We start from the raw sequence: 18,020 nt of genomic DNA, 5'->3' as shown, positions 1-18,020 counted from the left end.
CAACGTTTTTTGAAAGTGATAGCACACAAAGAGGCACATATATTGTGCGATAAATACTCGAAACCTTTTTCTTCATTGAGATATAGAAGTAACTCATCCGCAGCAGTGAGAGATCGGCAGCTTCTTCTTCTTCTTCTTCTTATTATTATTATTATTACAGTAAAACTTGCTCAAATCAGCACATGTATAATTCAGAAATGTGCCCGAATCATACAAGTATTTCAGTTCCATCACTTCAGTGCAGTTTTATACACAGACTTTTTGTGTAAAGCAGAATGTGCCTAACGCAGAAACGGAAAGCAAATCTTAGAACATCCTTCATAATTCATTGTATAATGCGGAAAAGAGCCTATGCAGTACTACTTTATTACAGTTCATTAATTATTCATGAGTCTACAAGGATGTTACTTTTAACACATCTGTTAAGCGGTGCAAAACCAAGAAAAGAGGTCCAGCGCAACGCAGTGCTGCTGGTGTGGACCTAAAACCGTGCCGTTCCGTACAACAACGAATAAGTTACGCTCACCGTCTGTACAGTACATCAAAGGAAATGGTTCATTCATCAGCACTCTGCCAGTTTTCTCGTTTTCCTCATTATCGACGCATGCCAGTGCATAAAGGAACACTGTTGCACATCTATCAACACACTGCTGCAATGTGTGAAAGGGAAGAGGCAGAAAAAATAAAGGCAAAGAAGACCAGAAATGAAGAAATTAACGAAATAGTGTGGGAATGTTCCGTAAGCGGGCTAGCAAAAAAACTTATCTTTATCTGGACCCATTGTCCAGTGAGGCACTGAAAGTCCCTAAAGAGCTTGGAATTATGGAATTTAAGGCATCTACAGGATGGCCAAACAGTTTCAAAGCTAGGCACAACATCGTGTGGAATGAAGTGTGTGGGGAAGCTAAGGATGTGCAGGAAATTGTAGCAACAGAATGGAAGCCAATACTGTCCAATTTAATTGTGAATTATGACCCGAAAGACATGTTCAGTGCCGATGAAATGGGACTGTTTTATTGTGCACTGCCTTCAAAATCACAAGCAATTCGAGGTGAAAAGTGCACCGGCCGAAAAATTTCCAACAAAAGACTCACTGTACTGCTGTGTGGAAACACGTTAAGTGAAATGGATAAACCACTGGTGACGAGAAGGGCGGCAAAGCTGTGTTATTTCAAAAACACAGACATCAGTAAGCTTCCAGTGACACGGCGAAGCAATAAAAAGGTGTGGATAGTGAGTGGCTTTATGGAAGAATGGCTGGTCTCTTTCAATACCAAAATGAAAGAAGGAAATCGCCAAGTTCTCCTTTTCCTAGACAATGCAACCTGCCACCCCAAAGAAACATTATCAAACATAAAATTGGCTTGGTTCCCACCAGGTTCAACCAGCCTCCCACAATCCATGGACCAGGGGGTTATTTACACATTCAAGTGTCGTTATAGGCAATTACTGATGCAGTCTCTTATTCTTTGTGTTGAAGAAGCCGAAAGTGCGTATGCTCTTGCACGATCAGTTTCCGTCCTCAATGCAGTTAATTGGATTGGCTTGGCAGTAAAGGAAATAAAACCCGAAACCGTCACCAAGTGCTTCAGGGTTTGAGGGTCAAGAACAAGATGCTTCTGTGGCCATCAAAGTTCAAGAAAATGCAGCACCAATTGCTGAATTAATGGAAATACGAAACATTTCACGCAGTGCAGATGATTACATTCGAAGTGATGACTTTCTGTCAACTCACTCCACTTTCGCTTCAGCAACAGATTTAATAGAAATCTGCAACACAGATGATGAGGAAGAAGATGAGCAAAATGATGTTCCTAGAAAAATTAATACGCCTGAAGGAGCGATTCCATGCATAATCGATGTTACGCAATTTGCAGCACACGTGAATTCTCCCAACTTGTTGGAACTATTGTATGGTGCAAAAAATTGCCTAGAGAAAACAATTTTGAACAGGAAATTAAAACAAGTTTCCCTCCATGATATATGGTGAAAAAAGAGAAATGTAAATAAAATAAACATGTGAATAATATGTGCATACATGCATAATAAATGAACTTAAAGTTAGAGTAAACATATAGAAATGCCATGTTAATTACCAATTAGTGTAATAGTTCAGTGTTCTATTGTCCAACAGAGTAAATGAGCATCTACTGTGCTGGAGTGAAGGTACACAAATACAGTATATGCATTATTAAAAATTTTTACTGTATTTTTGTGCATGATACCTGACAAATTTCATGTAGCCCAGTGAGTTTTGTGTAATCCGGAAACTTGTCCAATTTGGGAAATTATTTTAGTCCCAGGTGATTCCATTTTGAGCAAGCTTTAATGTATTACGAGCAAATGGAGAAATAATTCTCTACATCAGGGCTGGGTAAGTATAATAATGTGGGATTGCGTGCCTGCAGAGGTTCACACAACCTGCCTCTGGCTCCCCACCACTCTCTCAGCCAGGAGTTCTATCACAGTTTGTTTCAAAGTGACGCATCACAGCAATATGGCCTATTAATCTTACGTTGTCAGCATTGTCTACATTAAGCTTTTGTATGCAGTAACAAGACAGAACTAGAGAGAGCAAAATGACTGAGGAGTAGCTAAGATCCTCAAAACGAAAATATAATTAATCATCCTGCACCAACCCACAGTGGGAAATACACAACTTTTTTTATTGAAACACAGAAACTCTCCTCAACTTTCATATTGTAATATAAAATTATTATGACACAAAGTATAATTTGAAGCAAAATTTCCAACTGCTTCATGATAAATTAGTCATCAGTTTGATTACTCAAGAAATGAAAGCCGAACCTCTTGAACTAAGACATAACGGGGAGAAAGGTGATTATAATACATCTCTTTCAGGGAGAACAGTTTATAGATGTATTGATGAAATAGCAAATGACATGGAAAAATACGAATAGAGATTTTTTTTTCCTTTGCCTTTGGATGAAAGTACTGTCATTCAACTTGACATATTTGAGAGATGTATTGATGCTAACATTAACATGATGTAGGAACTCCTCAACTGACCCAGTGTGTGGCACAACTATAGCCAATCACATATGTTCTTCCTTATTAAATGGGCCTGGTGGTCTGATGGTAAAGCGCATGCCAGGGAACTGAGAGTAGGTGGTATCAAATCTTGGACAAGCCACCAGATTTTTCAGTCTTCGTCTTAATCTAGTCCTGATCACTCAACAATGGAAGGAGTTGCCAGAAACAACACAAGGTTTGGATTCCACATTAAACAATGTCCCTTCTCCTCAGTTGGATAACTGAGGTAGGTTAGGAACATGTAACTCACCAAAATGGCATCAAGTTGAAAGACTTGCATCAGGCCGTTTAGCAAAATGATTATCATCATCAAACATGGTTTTCTCTGAGAAAAACTTTCAACACTTACAACAGGTGGAGCTATTGCATTTATTGGTCACAGGTCTAGTGTTGTTGCTTTGGCAAGAAAATGAAAAGTTTGAAAGAAGTTGGTATCCAGCAAAGTTTGAAAGAAGTTGGTATCCAGCAAGAAGAAACAAGAACAGTGTTCTGTAGCACATCAACCTGCTGACAAAATATGATAAAATAAACGTCAAAGTTTTAAAGCCAATTAATATGCTCAGGTCATATTGTTTACGGCACGACCAACTGCAATGGATAAGAGGCGACTGTATTGTGCAAAACATATAAAGGTGCCATGCCACACATTATTTTCCCAACCTGCATCACCGATTGTTTGAAACCAGCTCTTTCCACGTGCACAAGCCGGGTGCTGGTCGCCAACAAACAACATAGACAGTTGCTAAAGAAGAAAGTTTTCTCAAAAGGGTAGAACATATGCTCTCAACAATTACATGAGGTGTATCCCAAGCCACCGATGTCCCCCCAACCTCCGTCTGGCAGATTATACACAATGAAGGACTGCATCAGCACGTCCAGAAATTGCAAGGTGGGACTACAACAAACACATGAGATTTGCACAGTGGTATCTGTGGAATATGCTCCAGTCCGAAGCTTCACAGTGAGTGTCCCCTTCACCAATGAGGCTGAATTCCCACTTGAGGGTGTGATGAACGTTCACAACCTGCAGTTGTACACCCCCATGCTATATGTATGCATACCTGACAATGCAAATTTATCCTTAACATGTGGCTGCCATCATTGGAGTCGATTTAATTCGACTATACATTCCCCCCAGTTTGACTTGATGGTCACGCATATCTCGTATTCCTACGAGAGGTTCTGCCGGACATGCTGAATGATGTCCCCATGCCTATTAGCTGTCACATTCAATTTCAGCACAACAAAGCCCCCATGCATTTCAAATGAGGGAACATACGCAGTCAACCTTTCTTTGGCGCTGGATTGGTCCCGATGGGCCAGTCGCATGACCACCACGATCACCCAATCAGTCCCCAACAGACTTTTTCCTGTGGGGATATCTGAAGGGCCTTGTGTATGAAACAGCTGTTACATCACTGGAAAACCTAGTGGGCAGGATTGTTGTGGCAGCAGGGTGTCTTTGAGATACACCACCAGGTATCTTTGACAGGGTGCGCCATTCAATGTAGTATTGATGTTAGGCGTATCTCGATGCATCTGGACAAAACTTTGAGCATCTCCTGTAGTTGGTGTCCATTTGAGGTATGTGACTAAATCACTTCAACACCATTTAGTAGCCCCGGGTGGCCTTTGTGTACCCCAGTTCCTACGCAGTTACTGATTATTGTAGTATGCCCCAAGTGCCATGTCAGTTTGTAAATGTATCTTTGAATCACCTTCTATATCATATATATTTAAAAAAGGCATATAAAAACTCATGTAACTGAGTGCAGCATTGTGTTAAAATTTCAGTTCTGAAATTGTTGAAGAACTTAAGGAGGTACACAATTTTGCACAAACATACATTTGCATTTTTATGCATATAGATTTTTGAAACACTTTTTGCAGCATACACTGAAAATACACCTTCAGAAATTCAGTTGAAGTTCTTGATGTACAGTATAATAGTATGGTGACAAACAGGTTTCACACTGCAGAAAATTCAGAAATCATCTACAACAATTTTCCTCATGAACAGTTCCTGTCATTGTTCAAAATAGCTGCTTGAGTCTGCAGTGTATTCAGAACCCCATTCTTGGGTGAAAGTGTTTTTACAATAATTAAATTGAAGGAATCAAGCTTGGGAGTAATGTCCACATTTTCTTTTTATTGTGACTACAAAATTAGAAATGTACAACATTTTGAAATTAAGTGAACAGCCGCAGTCACTACTGGATGCTTTCCCCTAATCAAGTGGTTTGTGCATTGTGCCCCCAGAGTGGGAGATCAGCCAATAGTACTTGTGAGCTGTTGGGTGGGCTCCTCTTGTGCCCAGCCCTCTCCTAAATGTTAAGCACTTCTCTAGAATGTTCTCTCAAATTGCTCATTTTTCTCTGATAAGAGCTTTTTCCCTGAACAAATAAATTGTCCCAAACAATTATTAGCCTTGGAAGTAATGAATTGAAATATAGAAGATCACATACCTTCTTAGAAAGTAATGAGTGCCTAACCTTTCATATGTACTACCAGCAGATGTTCTGAAAACTGAATTATACAAGATTTGCCAAATTTTGTTGGACGCTACAACGCAAACAACATTATCAACATACTGTGAGCCAAAGACATTATATTTTCATAAGTATAGTAATGAAAATTCTTGCACAACGTAAATTATTTAGGAGTAAAGAGGAGACCACTCACTTAATAGCAGAGACACTGAGATGCCAACAGCACGCACACAAAAGAGAAATAAAGTGTGTGTGTGTGTGTGTGTTTATACTTTAGCTCATCAAAAGATTTATTCCGAAAGCTAGCCCGTTTTGTTTCTCTTTTGTGTCTGCCTACATCAGTGACTTGAAGCTTCGGCTATTCAGTGAGTGGTCTCCTTCATTCCTACATTTTTATAGTATGTTTTCAGAGCATTTTAAGCTTACTCTGCAGATCTGCAGCTATACCCGAAGTGTCTGGCCCATTCAGGCTGGCAACAGAATTTGTCAATCCTGTACCCAACCCCGACACTTTATGCTGACGGCTGCGTGACTCCTCGAGCTCCAACTTGAGATGACGCACCTCATCCAGCAGCTCATTGCGTTCCTCTGCTATCCGACGCAGTCGTACATCTGAAAACATTTTATAAACACTGTCTGAGCCACACACACTAATACATTTGTAGTTACGGCTACAAAAAAAAAACTGATATTGCTTACACAGTAGATAGGTAAGTACTCTTCTTACTCTTCCCATGTTTAGCTACTGTCCTTATAGAACCAATAATAAGATTAACCTAGGCACAGTGTTAACTCCAGTTGATTGGACATAAATCTACGTTGATATATTTTCAACTTCTTTCAGTATATAATCTTTAACTTTAAAATACAGCAGCAAATGCCAATATTGGATATACAGGGTGGTCAGAAAATGTCTGAAACGCTTGTCATGATGTTGTAGGGCAGAATGTATTGAGACATAAATGTTAAGAAAAAAATGCGATACGTTGCGCCATTTCCGAGATATGTAGCTTAGAAGCTAGCCAATCAGGTCGTTTCGCGCTCAGATTCAAATGGCCTGCGAGCGGCGGTGTTGCCAAATGTATGTTTCATGTTGTAAGCATACGGCTATAATGCTATGTATTAAAGGCTGTTGCCTTATTGGGCGGCATGGTCTGAGGGTAGAAGGCTAGACATGAGAAATGCAAGGTCCTGGGTTCGACCCCCAGCAGGATCATTATTTTATTTTTATTTAACCAATTTGTTGTTGTTTGAACGTTTATGTACAAATTTCATGTTAGTAAAGGATTTGTACAACTTTTTTTTACATAAAACCCATTGGCGATGGGCACAAGTGCATACATTTATTCCAACAGCTACAGCATCCGTAACGTTCAATAATTGCTTATGATTGCATTGGACAAAGGTCTAACAATATGTAACTGTTTGGACATAATTATAGAAAAGCAGTTAAACTTATACATAGTCAATAGCCATACATGTAACAAATACAGGGAAAATAATGATGAACAAGAAAGAATACAACTGATGTTTTGTCAGGTCTTTAATGTAACAACATAATTAACAGGAGCAAAATGTAACAATAAATCTTCAGAGTAGCTGCTCAAAGTGTCCTCCTCCAACCTGACGGCACACATTGCAACGCTGTGTCATGGAGTCTGCAAGCTTTCCGAAATCAAAGGTTTCCCTGATTTCATCAAAGGCTAAAATTATCCTTGCAAGAAGCTCTTCAATTGTGACTACTGGGATCGCGTAGACGATTTGTTTCACATGCCCCGACAGATAAAAATCTAACGGAGTCAGATCTGGTGAACGAGCTGGCCAGGGAACTGGACCACCTCGGCCAATCCACTTTCGGGGATGCAATGCATCTAAATGCACACGTACCATAGCAGCGAAGTGCGGCGGTGTGCCGTCGTGTTGGAACCACATTCCTTGCCAGACCCAGTGGAACGTCTTCTACATACAGCAGAAGGACATTTTTATGGAATGCTAAATAAGTCTGTCCATTTAAATGGGGGGGAGGGGGGGGAAGAAGGACGGGACCCACCAAACAGTCGCCCACGATACCTGCCCAAATGTTTACTCTAAACCTCTGCTGATATGATTTAACGTAAGTACCATGAAGGTTTGCATCCGTCCAAATGTGGTTGTTTTGGGAGTTGAATGGTCCTTCTCTGGTGAAACATGCCTCGTCTGTCCACAACACCATCCTTTCGAAATGCGGATATTCGTTACATTTATTTAAATACCACACGGAATATTGGTAGCGAGAGGGATAGTCCCCTTCCACCACATCGTGCATCTTCTGTAGGTGGTACGGAAATAGGTCTTCGTCATGTAGGATGTCCAATACTACAGCGTGCGAAACCTGTAGCGACAAACAAACGGATAAATTTTACCATGTGTGGTTTGCAGGCATACATTAAGAACATCGGATTAACTTTACTTACCCCCAAAGCATTACAAATGGCCCTCGAGCTGGTACTAGGTGTTCCAGCAACCGTATCGAGAACGTTTTCTTCTAATTGAGCGTTCCGTACATAGCGCTCTCGTCCAGCATCAACATTTGTTACAGCAAAACTTCTGGTCTCCCTTAACCATCTATCAACCGCTACGAAGGTATTCGCACACGGAATAATGCGGTCGGGAAATCTTGCGTTGTAAATGTTGCGGGCCTCCGGTCCATTTTGACCTGCAGCGCCATAGGCTAAATGCATATCGGCGTATTCCTCGAAGGAGTACCGGTGTCGCGCCATGTTACCACTACGTGTGTGTCAAGCCTACCTCCATTGTTGTTCTGTCACACCTGCTTCCGTGTACCTTCGCAGCTAAGTCTTCCGACAAAGATCGACTGCATACATACAATTCCCGACGGTGATCGAATGACAAGCAGATAAAGGTTCACTACACAGGCCGAGACAATTGGAGTCTGATGTTGTCATAGCATAGATGGTACTGCACGCAATTGCTGACCCGTTGGTCCTGGGTTCAATCCCTGCTACAGGTGAATATTTTCCCGTATTTGTATTTGTATTGCTCTCTTGTTCGGTTTGAGCAAACCACATGGAGAGTACGTTTGGCAACGCCGCCCCTTCCATGCTGTTTGAATCTGAGTGTGAAACGACCTGATTGGCTAGCTTCTAAGCTACACAACGGAAACGGCGCAACATTTCGAATTTTTTTCTTAACATTTATGTCTCAGTACAACTTTTCCCACAACATCACTACAAGCATTTCAGACATTTTCTGACCACCCTGTAGATGTGTCATTCAAATGGTTTATTATAAAATTAAACATTAAATAGCATTAAAAAATCTGGTTTAAATTAAATGAACACATAAGTACTGTCATTACAAAACTGTACCATTGCTTGAATCATAAAAGGCAAACTACAGCTGAATCGTCGCACATGGTAACACATCAGCTTTGCTCCTAAATCTAGGTCCTTGTTCTGAATTTTACAAGCCTGACCACTTGTGTAAATTGAAGTCACTGACACTGCACAGTATAATCCACATCATATCAGAAACTGAGAAGATGCGCTATTACTATATTCAATAGCAATTAATGGCGGGAAACAAAATTTCATCAAAACGCCCACAATTACACTTGGAATAAGTGCAAATCATGGTGCAAATTACACAAATAAGGTTTTATTCATGTAAGAGGACACAGAATGCAAACTAGAGCTGAATCGTCACATATGGTAACACGTCAGCTTTGCTCCGAAATCTAGGGCCTTGTTCAGAATTTTATAAGACTGACCACTTGTGTAAATTCAAGTCAATCTTTCCTGTAACAATATATGTATATTAACTAAAAACAAAGATGATGAGACTTACCAAACAAAAGTGCTGGCAGGTCGATAGACACACAAACAAACACAAACATACACACAAAATTCTAGCTTTCGCAACCAACGGTTGCTTCGTCAGGAAAGAGGGAAGGAGAGGGAAAGACGAAAGGATGTGGGTTTTAAGGGAGAGGGAAGGAGTCATTCCAATCCCGGGAGCGGAAAGACTTACCTTAGGGGGAAAAAAGGACGGGTATACACTAGCACACACACGTATCCATCCGCACATACACAGACAAAAGCAGACATTTGTAAATGCAAAGAGTTTGGGCAGAGATGTCAGTCGAGGCGGAAGTAAAGAGGCAAAGATGTTGTTGAAAGACAGGTGAGGTATGAGCGGCGGCACCTTGAAATTAGCGGAGGTTGAGGCCTGGCGGATAACGAGAAGAGAGGATATACTGAAGGGCAAGTTCCCATCTCCGGAGTTCTGACAGGTTGGTGTTAATGGGAAGTATCCAGATAACCCGGACGGTGGATCTCATTTCAGGGCAGGATTTGAGGAAGTCGTATCCCTGCTGAAGAGCCACATTCAGAGTCTGATCCAGTCCCGGAAAGTATCCTGTCACAAGTGGGGCACTTTTGTGGTTCTTCTGTGGGAGGTTCTGGGTTTGAGGGGATGAGGAAGTGGCTCTGGTTATTTGCTTCTGTACCAGGTCGGGAGGGTAGTTGCGGGATGCGAAAGCTGTTTTCAGGTTGTTGGTGTAATGGTTCAGGGATTCCGGACTGGAGCAGATTTGTTTGCCACGAAGACCTCGGCTGTAGGGAAGGGACCGTTTGATGTGGAATGGGTGGCAGCTGTCATAATGGAGGTACTGTTGCTTGTTGGTGGGTTTGATGTGGACGGACGTGTGAAGCTGGCCATTGGACAGATGGAGGTCAACGTCAAGGAAAGTGGCATGGGATTTGCAGTAGGACCAGGTGAATCTGATGGAACCAAAGGAGTTGAGGTTGGAGAGGAAATCTGGAGTTCTTCTTCATTGTGAGTCCAGATCATGAAGATGTCATCAATAAATCTGTACCAAACTTTGGGTTGGCAGGCCTGGGTAACTAAGAAGGCTTCCTCTACGCGACCCATGAATAGGTTGGTGTACGAGGGGGCCATCCTGGTACCCACGGCTGTTCTCCTCTCTTCTCGTTATCCGCCAGGCCTCAACCTCCACTAATTTCAAGTTGCCGCCGCTCATACCTCACCTGTCTTTCAACAACATCTTTGCCTCTTTACTTCCGCCTTGACTGACATCTCTGCCCAAACTCTTTGCCTTTACAAATGTCTGCTTGTGTCTGTGTATGTGCGGATGGATATGTGTGCGTGTGTGCAAGTGTATACCCGTCCTCTTTTCCTCCTAAGGTAAGTCTTTCCGCTCCCGGGATTGGAACGACTCCTTACCCTCTCCCTTAAAACCCACATCCTTTCGTCTTTCCCTCTCCTTCCCTCTTTCCTGACGAAGCAACCATTGGTTGCAAAAGCTAGAATTTTGTGTGTATGTTTGTGTGTCTATCGACCTGCCAGCGCTTTTGTTTGGTAAGTCTCATCATCTTTGTTTTTAGATATATTTTTCCCACGTGGAATGTTTCCCTCTATTATATGTATACCGTATTTACTCGAATCTACACCATACTTTTTTTCCGGTTTTTGTAATCCAAAAAACCGCCTGCGGCTTAGAATCGAGTGCAAAGTAAGCGGAAGTTCTGAAATATGTTGGTAGGTGCCACCACAACCAACTTCTGCCGTCGAATATATGTAGCGCTACACAGGCATGCTTTGCAGGCACAAAGGTAAATACTGGCGCCAAAACCTCTGCGTCCATAAATAAATTTAAAAAAAAGGTGGAAGGCGAGCTTTTTTCTCCACCCCGAATTTCGACCACTGCATTTTCATACACTATCCAACAAAGTAAATACAAATTCTGTATTGTTCATCTTCGAATGTAGCAGCTTTTCAATGTACTACGAAAATCCGACTGGCAAGACTGTTTGCGATGTTTGTCAAATGGCCAATTCTACGTTTTGAATTTTTTCCTACCTATGAGAAGAGGTGGTTGCTAATGGGAACTTTTATGAATTGTGAATCACATGCAGTATTCTCTTCACCGTAGGAATAATACGAATATAAACATTTTGCCATGTATTCTTTCATGTTTGCTGCTATCTCATTTAAATCCTGTCTGCCTAATAAACTATGAAACTAGGGTGAGACAACAGCGAACGCAGGAGTATACACATATCCTGTCATGTTTATATTTGTATTATTCTTATGCCTAATAGTGATACAGTCAGAAATGAAGCACGGCAATTGACTAGATTTTTAAATCGAAGATGACTCTAATTTCTGTGCAGAAAGTAATGTACTAAAGAGGCGCCTGCAAAGATTTTTAAACGGAGAAAAATTTTCGCTAAACTCTCGTTCAGAACATCTTCTATCATACACAGTTTATTATTTGGTTCTTGTTGCTCATTATCAAAGAAAGCAGCAGTGTAAATAACAACAAATAGCAGTCTCTTGCCATTGTTTCGCAACTGAGACAATTCCTCTTTTCTTTTTATTGTAAGCGGCGGTAGCACGCACAAAAGCAAACCATGCCGCGAGCGGCGACAGGTCGTAAACACTCATCATCAGAATGCGATAAACAATGCATGACACAATACAGTAATGCATTTTCAGCTTAGAGTGACGGAAACACCTATAACAAAGAGAATGGCACTAATCACATCAAAGAAAAATAAGCAATCAATTAAAACCAGACGAAGCGCGTGAAAAACGGAAGGGTACCCGTATAAATACGGACGGAGCGCCTGACGCATAGCAATGGCTACCTGGTAAAGCTTAACTGCTAAGCTTACGGCTCGAACCAAACTACTGTAGCTGTTTCGTCATTCATTCGACCTAAATTGAGTCTCATATTGCACTGGATCAACTTTGTTTCGATTTGGAGGTGCGGCCTAAGACTTTTCTCTCCCCTTGAATTTCGAGTCTCAAATTTCAGGTGCGGCTTAGATTCGAGTAAATACAGTATTAACTGCTTGAAGTAAACTGGTTGTACTATTTTCTTATTTAGTCCTGATACACACTCCAAGCTTCTCTGTCTTGACTTTTCATTTACAGATAAAGTTTTAGAAATTTCAATTCAGAATTTGGAATACTATTACGCACACTGTTAATGAATCTCAAATATATATCATTCCAATCCCGGGAGCGGAAAGACTTACCTTAGGGGGAAAAAAGGACAGGTATACACTCGCACACACGCACATATCCATCCACACATACAGACACAAGCAGACATATTTAAAGACAAAGAGTTTGGGCAGAGATGTCAGTCGAGGCAGAAGTGTAGAGGCAAAGAAGTTGTTGAAAGACAGGTGAGGTATGAGTGGCGGCAACTTGAAATTAGCAGAGATTGAGGCCTGGCGGATGACGAGAAGAGAGGATATACTGAAGGGCAAGTTCCCATCTCCGGAGTTCGGATAGGTTGGTGTTGGTGGGAAGTATCCAGATAACCCGGACGGTGTAACACTGTGCCAAGATGTGCTGGCCGTGCACCAAGGCATGTTTAGCCACAGGGTGATCCTAATTACCAACAAACACTGTCTGCCTGTGTCCATTCATGCGAATGGACAGTTTGTTGCTGGTCATTCCCACATAGAATGCGTCACAGTGTAGGCAGGTCAGTTGGTAAATCACGTGGGTGCTTTCACACGTGGCTCTGCCTTTGATCGTGTACACCTTCCGGGTTACAGGACTGGAGTAGGTGGCGGTGGGAGGGTGCATGGGACAGGTTTTGCATCGGGGGCGGTTACAAGGATAGGAGCCAGAGGGTAGGGAAGGTGGTTTGGGGATTTCATAGGGATGAACTAACAGGTTACGAAGGTTAGGTGGACGGCGGAAAGACACTCTTGGCGGAGTGGGGAGGATTTCATGAAGGATGGATCTCATTTCAGGGCAGGATTTGAGGAAGTCGTATCCCTGCTGGAGAGCCACATTCAGAGTCTGGTCCAGTCCCGGAAAGTATCCTGTCACAAGTGGGGCACTTTTGTGGTTCTTCTGTGGGGGATTCTGAGTTTGAGGGGACGAGGAAGTGGCTCTGGTTATTTGCTTCTGTACCAGGTCGGGAGGGTAGTTGCGGGATGCGAAAGCTGTTTTCAGGTTGTTGGTGTAATGATTCAGGGATTCCGGACTGGAGCAGATTCGTTTGCCACGAAGACCTAGGCTGTAGACCGTTTGATGTGGAATGGGTGGCAGCTGTCATAATGGAGGTACTGTTGCTTGTTGGTGGGTTTGATGTGGACGGACGTGTGAAGTTGGCCATTGGACAGGTGGAGGTCAACGTCAAGGAAAGTGGCATGGGATTTGGAGTAGGACCAGGTGAAACTGATGGAACCAAAGGAGTTGAGGTTGGAGAGGAAATTCTGGAGTTGTTCTTCACTGTGAGTCCAGATCATGAAGATGTCATCAATAAATCTGTACCAAACTTTGGGTTGGCAGACTTGGGTAACCAAGAAGGCTTCCTCTAAGCGACCCATGAATAGGTTGGCGTACGAGGGGGCCATCCTGGTACCCATGGCTGTTCCCTTTAATTGTTGGTATGTCTGGCCTTCAAAAGTGAAGAAGTTGTGGGTCAGGATGAAGCTGGCTAAGGTGATGAGGAAAGAGGTTTTAGGTAGTGTGGCAGGTGATCGGCGTGAAAGGAAATGCTCCATCGCAGCGAGGCCCACGCCTACAGCCTAGGTCTTCGTGGCAAACGAATCTGCTCCAGTCCGGAATCCCTGAATCATTACACCAACAACCTGAAAACAGCTTTCGCATCCCGCAACTACCCTCCCGACCTGGTACAGAAGCAAATAACCAGAGCCACTTCCTCGTCCCCTCAAACCCAGAATCCCCCACAGAAGAACCACTAAAGTGCCCCACTTGTGACAGGATACTTTCCGGGACTGGACCAGACTCTGAATGTGGCTCTCCAGCAGGGATACGACTTCCTCAAATCCTGCCCTGAAATGAGATCCATCCTTCATGAAATCCTCCCCACTCCGCCAAGAGTGTCTTTCCGCCGTCCACCTAACCTTCGTAACCTGTTAGTTCATCCCTATGAAATCCCCAAACCACCTTCCCTACCCTCTGGCTCCTATCCTTGTAACCGCCCCCGATGCAAAACCTGTCCCATGCACCCTCCCACCGCCACCTACTCCAGTCCTGTAACCCGGAAGGTGTACACGATCAAAGGCAGAGCCACGTGTGAAAGCACCCACGTGATTTACCAACTGACCTGCCTACACTGTGACGCATTCTATGTGGGAATGACCAGCAACAAACTGTCCATTCGCATGAATGGACACAGGCAGACAGTGTTTGTTGGTAATGAGGATCACCCTGTGGCTAAACATGCCTTGGTGCACGGCCAGCACATCTTGGCACAGTGTTACACCGTCCGGGTTATCTGGATACTTCCCACCAACACCAACCTATCCGAACTCCGGAGATGGGAACTTGCCCTTCAGTATATCCTCTCTTCTCGTCATCCGCCAGGCCTCAATCTCCGCTAATTTCAAGTTGCCGCCACTCATACCTCACCTGTCTTTCAACAACTTCTTTGCCTCTACACTTCTGCCTCGACTGACATCTCTGCCCAAACTCTTTGTCTTTAAATATGTCTGCTTGTGTCTGTATGTGTGGATGGATATGTGCGTGTGTGCGAGTGTATACCTGTCCTTTTTTCCCCCTAAGGTAAGTCTTTCCGCTCCCGGGATTGGAATGACTCCTTACCCTCTCCTTTAAAACCCACTTCCTTTCGTCTTCCCCTCTCCTTCCCTCTTTCCTGATGAGGCAACAGTTTGTTGCGAAAGCTTGAATTTTGTGTGTATGTTTGTGTGTCTATCGACCTGCCAGCGCTTTTGTTCGGTAAGTCACCTCATCTTTGTTTTTTATATATATATATATATATATATATATATATATATATATATATATATATATATATATATATATAAAAAAAGAAAGATGATGAAACTTACCAAACAAAAGCGCTGGCAGGTCGATAGACACACAAACAAACACAAACATACACACAAAATTCTAGCTTTCGCAACCAATGGTTGCCTCGTCAGGAAAGAGGGAAGGAGAAGGAAAGACAAAAGGATATGGGTTTTAAGGGAGAGGGTAAGGAGTCATTCCAATCCAAATATATATATATATTCCAATCCAAATATATATATATATACACACACACACACACACACACACACACACACACACACACACACACCCCCCTCAAACTGTCTTGTGTTACACTGCTCAGGGCAGTTCTTTTTGCATTTACATAAAAACTTCACTGCATTATAGTAGTCAGGATTGATTGTCTCTGTGCAACAGTAATTAACATAGTGTGTGTGCATGTGGGTGTGTGAGGGTGTAAATGTAATTCTGTTTTCCTGACTACTTCCTGGAATGTGATCAGTGAGTTTAGATATGACAGTGTTGTGATATAGCATTGTATTTGCCACATTCTATCATTTTCTCTGTTATTATTTTGTTTCTTTGATAATATACAGAATTCTTAAAGTATTCATTCTGTTTTGCATGCAATTTTGTGGGAGAGTAATTCATCTTTATGAGTTGATCAATTACGAGGTGTGACCGAAATGTAACAATATTTTTTTTTTTTTTTTTTAATTTTGCAGGCTTTATACATTCAGTTCTAAGTTTTTTTATCTTGATAGTAAACAGGTTCTCGATGTATGTTTATTTGCATTTTCAGTTGTTTTGAATATTTAGTTTGTTGTTGACAGTCAAAAAGCTTTTTTGAGTATTCAGGTAATATTTACTTTCGAAAAAGATGGATCAAAGAATTTACATTAAATTTTGCTTGGAGAAAATGGAATATAGTACAGCACCGCATTTGGACTGTTCACTGTGACTTTTGGTAAATCTACTATGATTAAGACAAGTGTTTATGAGTGGTATAAATGTTTCAAAGAGGGTCGAGAAGATGCTGAAAAAGACAGCTGACCTAGATGCCCAGCACATCAATTACTGATGACAATGTGAACATGTAAAGAAAATGGTTCTGGATAATTGCCGAATCATCATCAGAAAGGTTGCCAGTGATCTTGGCATACCCTTTGGCTCATGCCAAGCAAATTTTTGAAATTTTATGCGCATCTAATGTGTGGCAGAGAAGTTTGCTCCGAAACTTTTGAAATTTCGACCAAAAACAAGATCATGTCAACATTGCTCAGAAATTGCTGCATGAAGTGAAACCAGTGCCTAATCATCCCAACAGAAACTGCCTGAAGAGCCAAGACTGAAAAAAATTCGGCAAGTTCGATCGCATATTTATGCTCTTCTCAAAAAATGGTTCAAATGGCTCTGAGCACTATGGGACTCAACTGCTGAGGTCATTAGTCCCCTAGAACTTAGAACTAGTTAAACCTAACTAACCTAAGGACATCACAAACATCCATGCCCGAGGCAGGATTCGAACCTGCGACCGTAGCGGTCTTGCGGTTCCAGACTGCAGCGCCTTTAACCGCACGGCCACTTCGGCCGGCCTGCTCTTCTCAGTGTTCCCTTTGATTACTATGGGATAGTGAACATATGGTCAATAAGGAACACTTCCAGGAAGTTATGCACTGTTTGCACGAAGCAATCCAAAGAAAAGACCAGGACTGTAGCAAAACCACTTGAGGTAATTGCACCACAATAATGCTCCCACTCATACTTTAATGCCTGTTCATAATTTTTTGGCAAAAAAAACATTACATTGTCTCAGCCACCGCATTCATTGGACATGGCATCCTGTGACTTCTTTCTCTTTCAGATGCTGAAGAGAACCAGGAAACACCACTGTTTTCCACTGTTGATGAGATAAAAACAGAACCATTGAAGGACATGAACACTGTACCAAAATGCGAGTTCCAGAAATGCTTCAAAGATTGGTAAAAGTGCTGGCACAAGTGTGTGATATCTGAGGATGATTATTTTAAAAGTGAACAAGATGTTGATGTTGAATTAATAAAGATTCTTTAAGAAAAACAAAAACTCCCATTACCTTTTGACCACAGCTTGCAGGTAAGTAATATCATCCCATGAAGTAGCACAGTAATATTAGACCCGTCCAGTCCAATATCCATATATTAATAAGCATAATAAGTGGTAAAGTTGTACAAAATGGCATATTTTATACTATTCAAATTAAAGCTGTCAAAATCACAACGAACTAACAAAAGACATTAATTAGGATTAAAATTTCACTGCGTAAATGTTCATTTGCACTATGTCGTGTGTGTGGAAAAAAATTACGTCAACATATAAAAAAACAAAAACAAAGATTTTCTGATTATGTACACATACCAGCTGCATGTACATTACACAGGTGTCACCTGTTACATACAAAGCTGAGTTACATAACTTACACTTCAATCTGTCCAATCCTTCAAACTGGATTCATGTCTCTAGCTCTGGCCTATATGATCATGCATATTACCTAGAGCGCAATTTAGTATCAAATCATGTGTGAGACTGGGGATTCTTTCTATAAACAGGCAGGAAATCAAGATATTCACATTCTACATTCAGATAACTTTTTTACTGTTCTATACTGTAAATAAGGAGTAAGACAGACTG

The 18,020-nt window shown here is 41.8% G+C and overlaps 1 protein-coding gene across 4 annotated transcripts in view; it reads right to left on the bottom strand.

Moving 5' to 3' along the window:
- Positions 1–18,020, bottom strand: part of LOC124606969 (leucine-rich repeat flightless-interacting protein 2) — a 228,718-nt gene that overhangs the window by 28,411 nt on the left and 182,287 nt on the right. For all 4 annotated transcript variants that reach the window (XM_047139109.1, XM_047139110.1, XM_047139108.1 and 1 more), the window contains one exon: positions 5,970–6,155. In XM_047139109.1, the coding sequence (XP_046995065.1) occupies positions 5,970–6,155 (186 nt within the window). The remainder of the gene's footprint in view (positions 1–5,969; positions 6,156–18,020) is intronic.

Source organism: Schistocerca americana, chromosome 3 (assembly GCF_021461395.2).
Source record: "Schistocerca americana isolate TAMUIC-IGC-003095 chromosome 3, iqSchAmer2.1, whole genome shotgun sequence".
Classification (NCBI taxonomy): Eukaryota; Metazoa; Arthropoda; class Insecta; order Orthoptera; family Acrididae; genus Schistocerca; species Schistocerca americana.
This window is presented reverse-complemented; position numbering and strand designations above follow the sequence as displayed.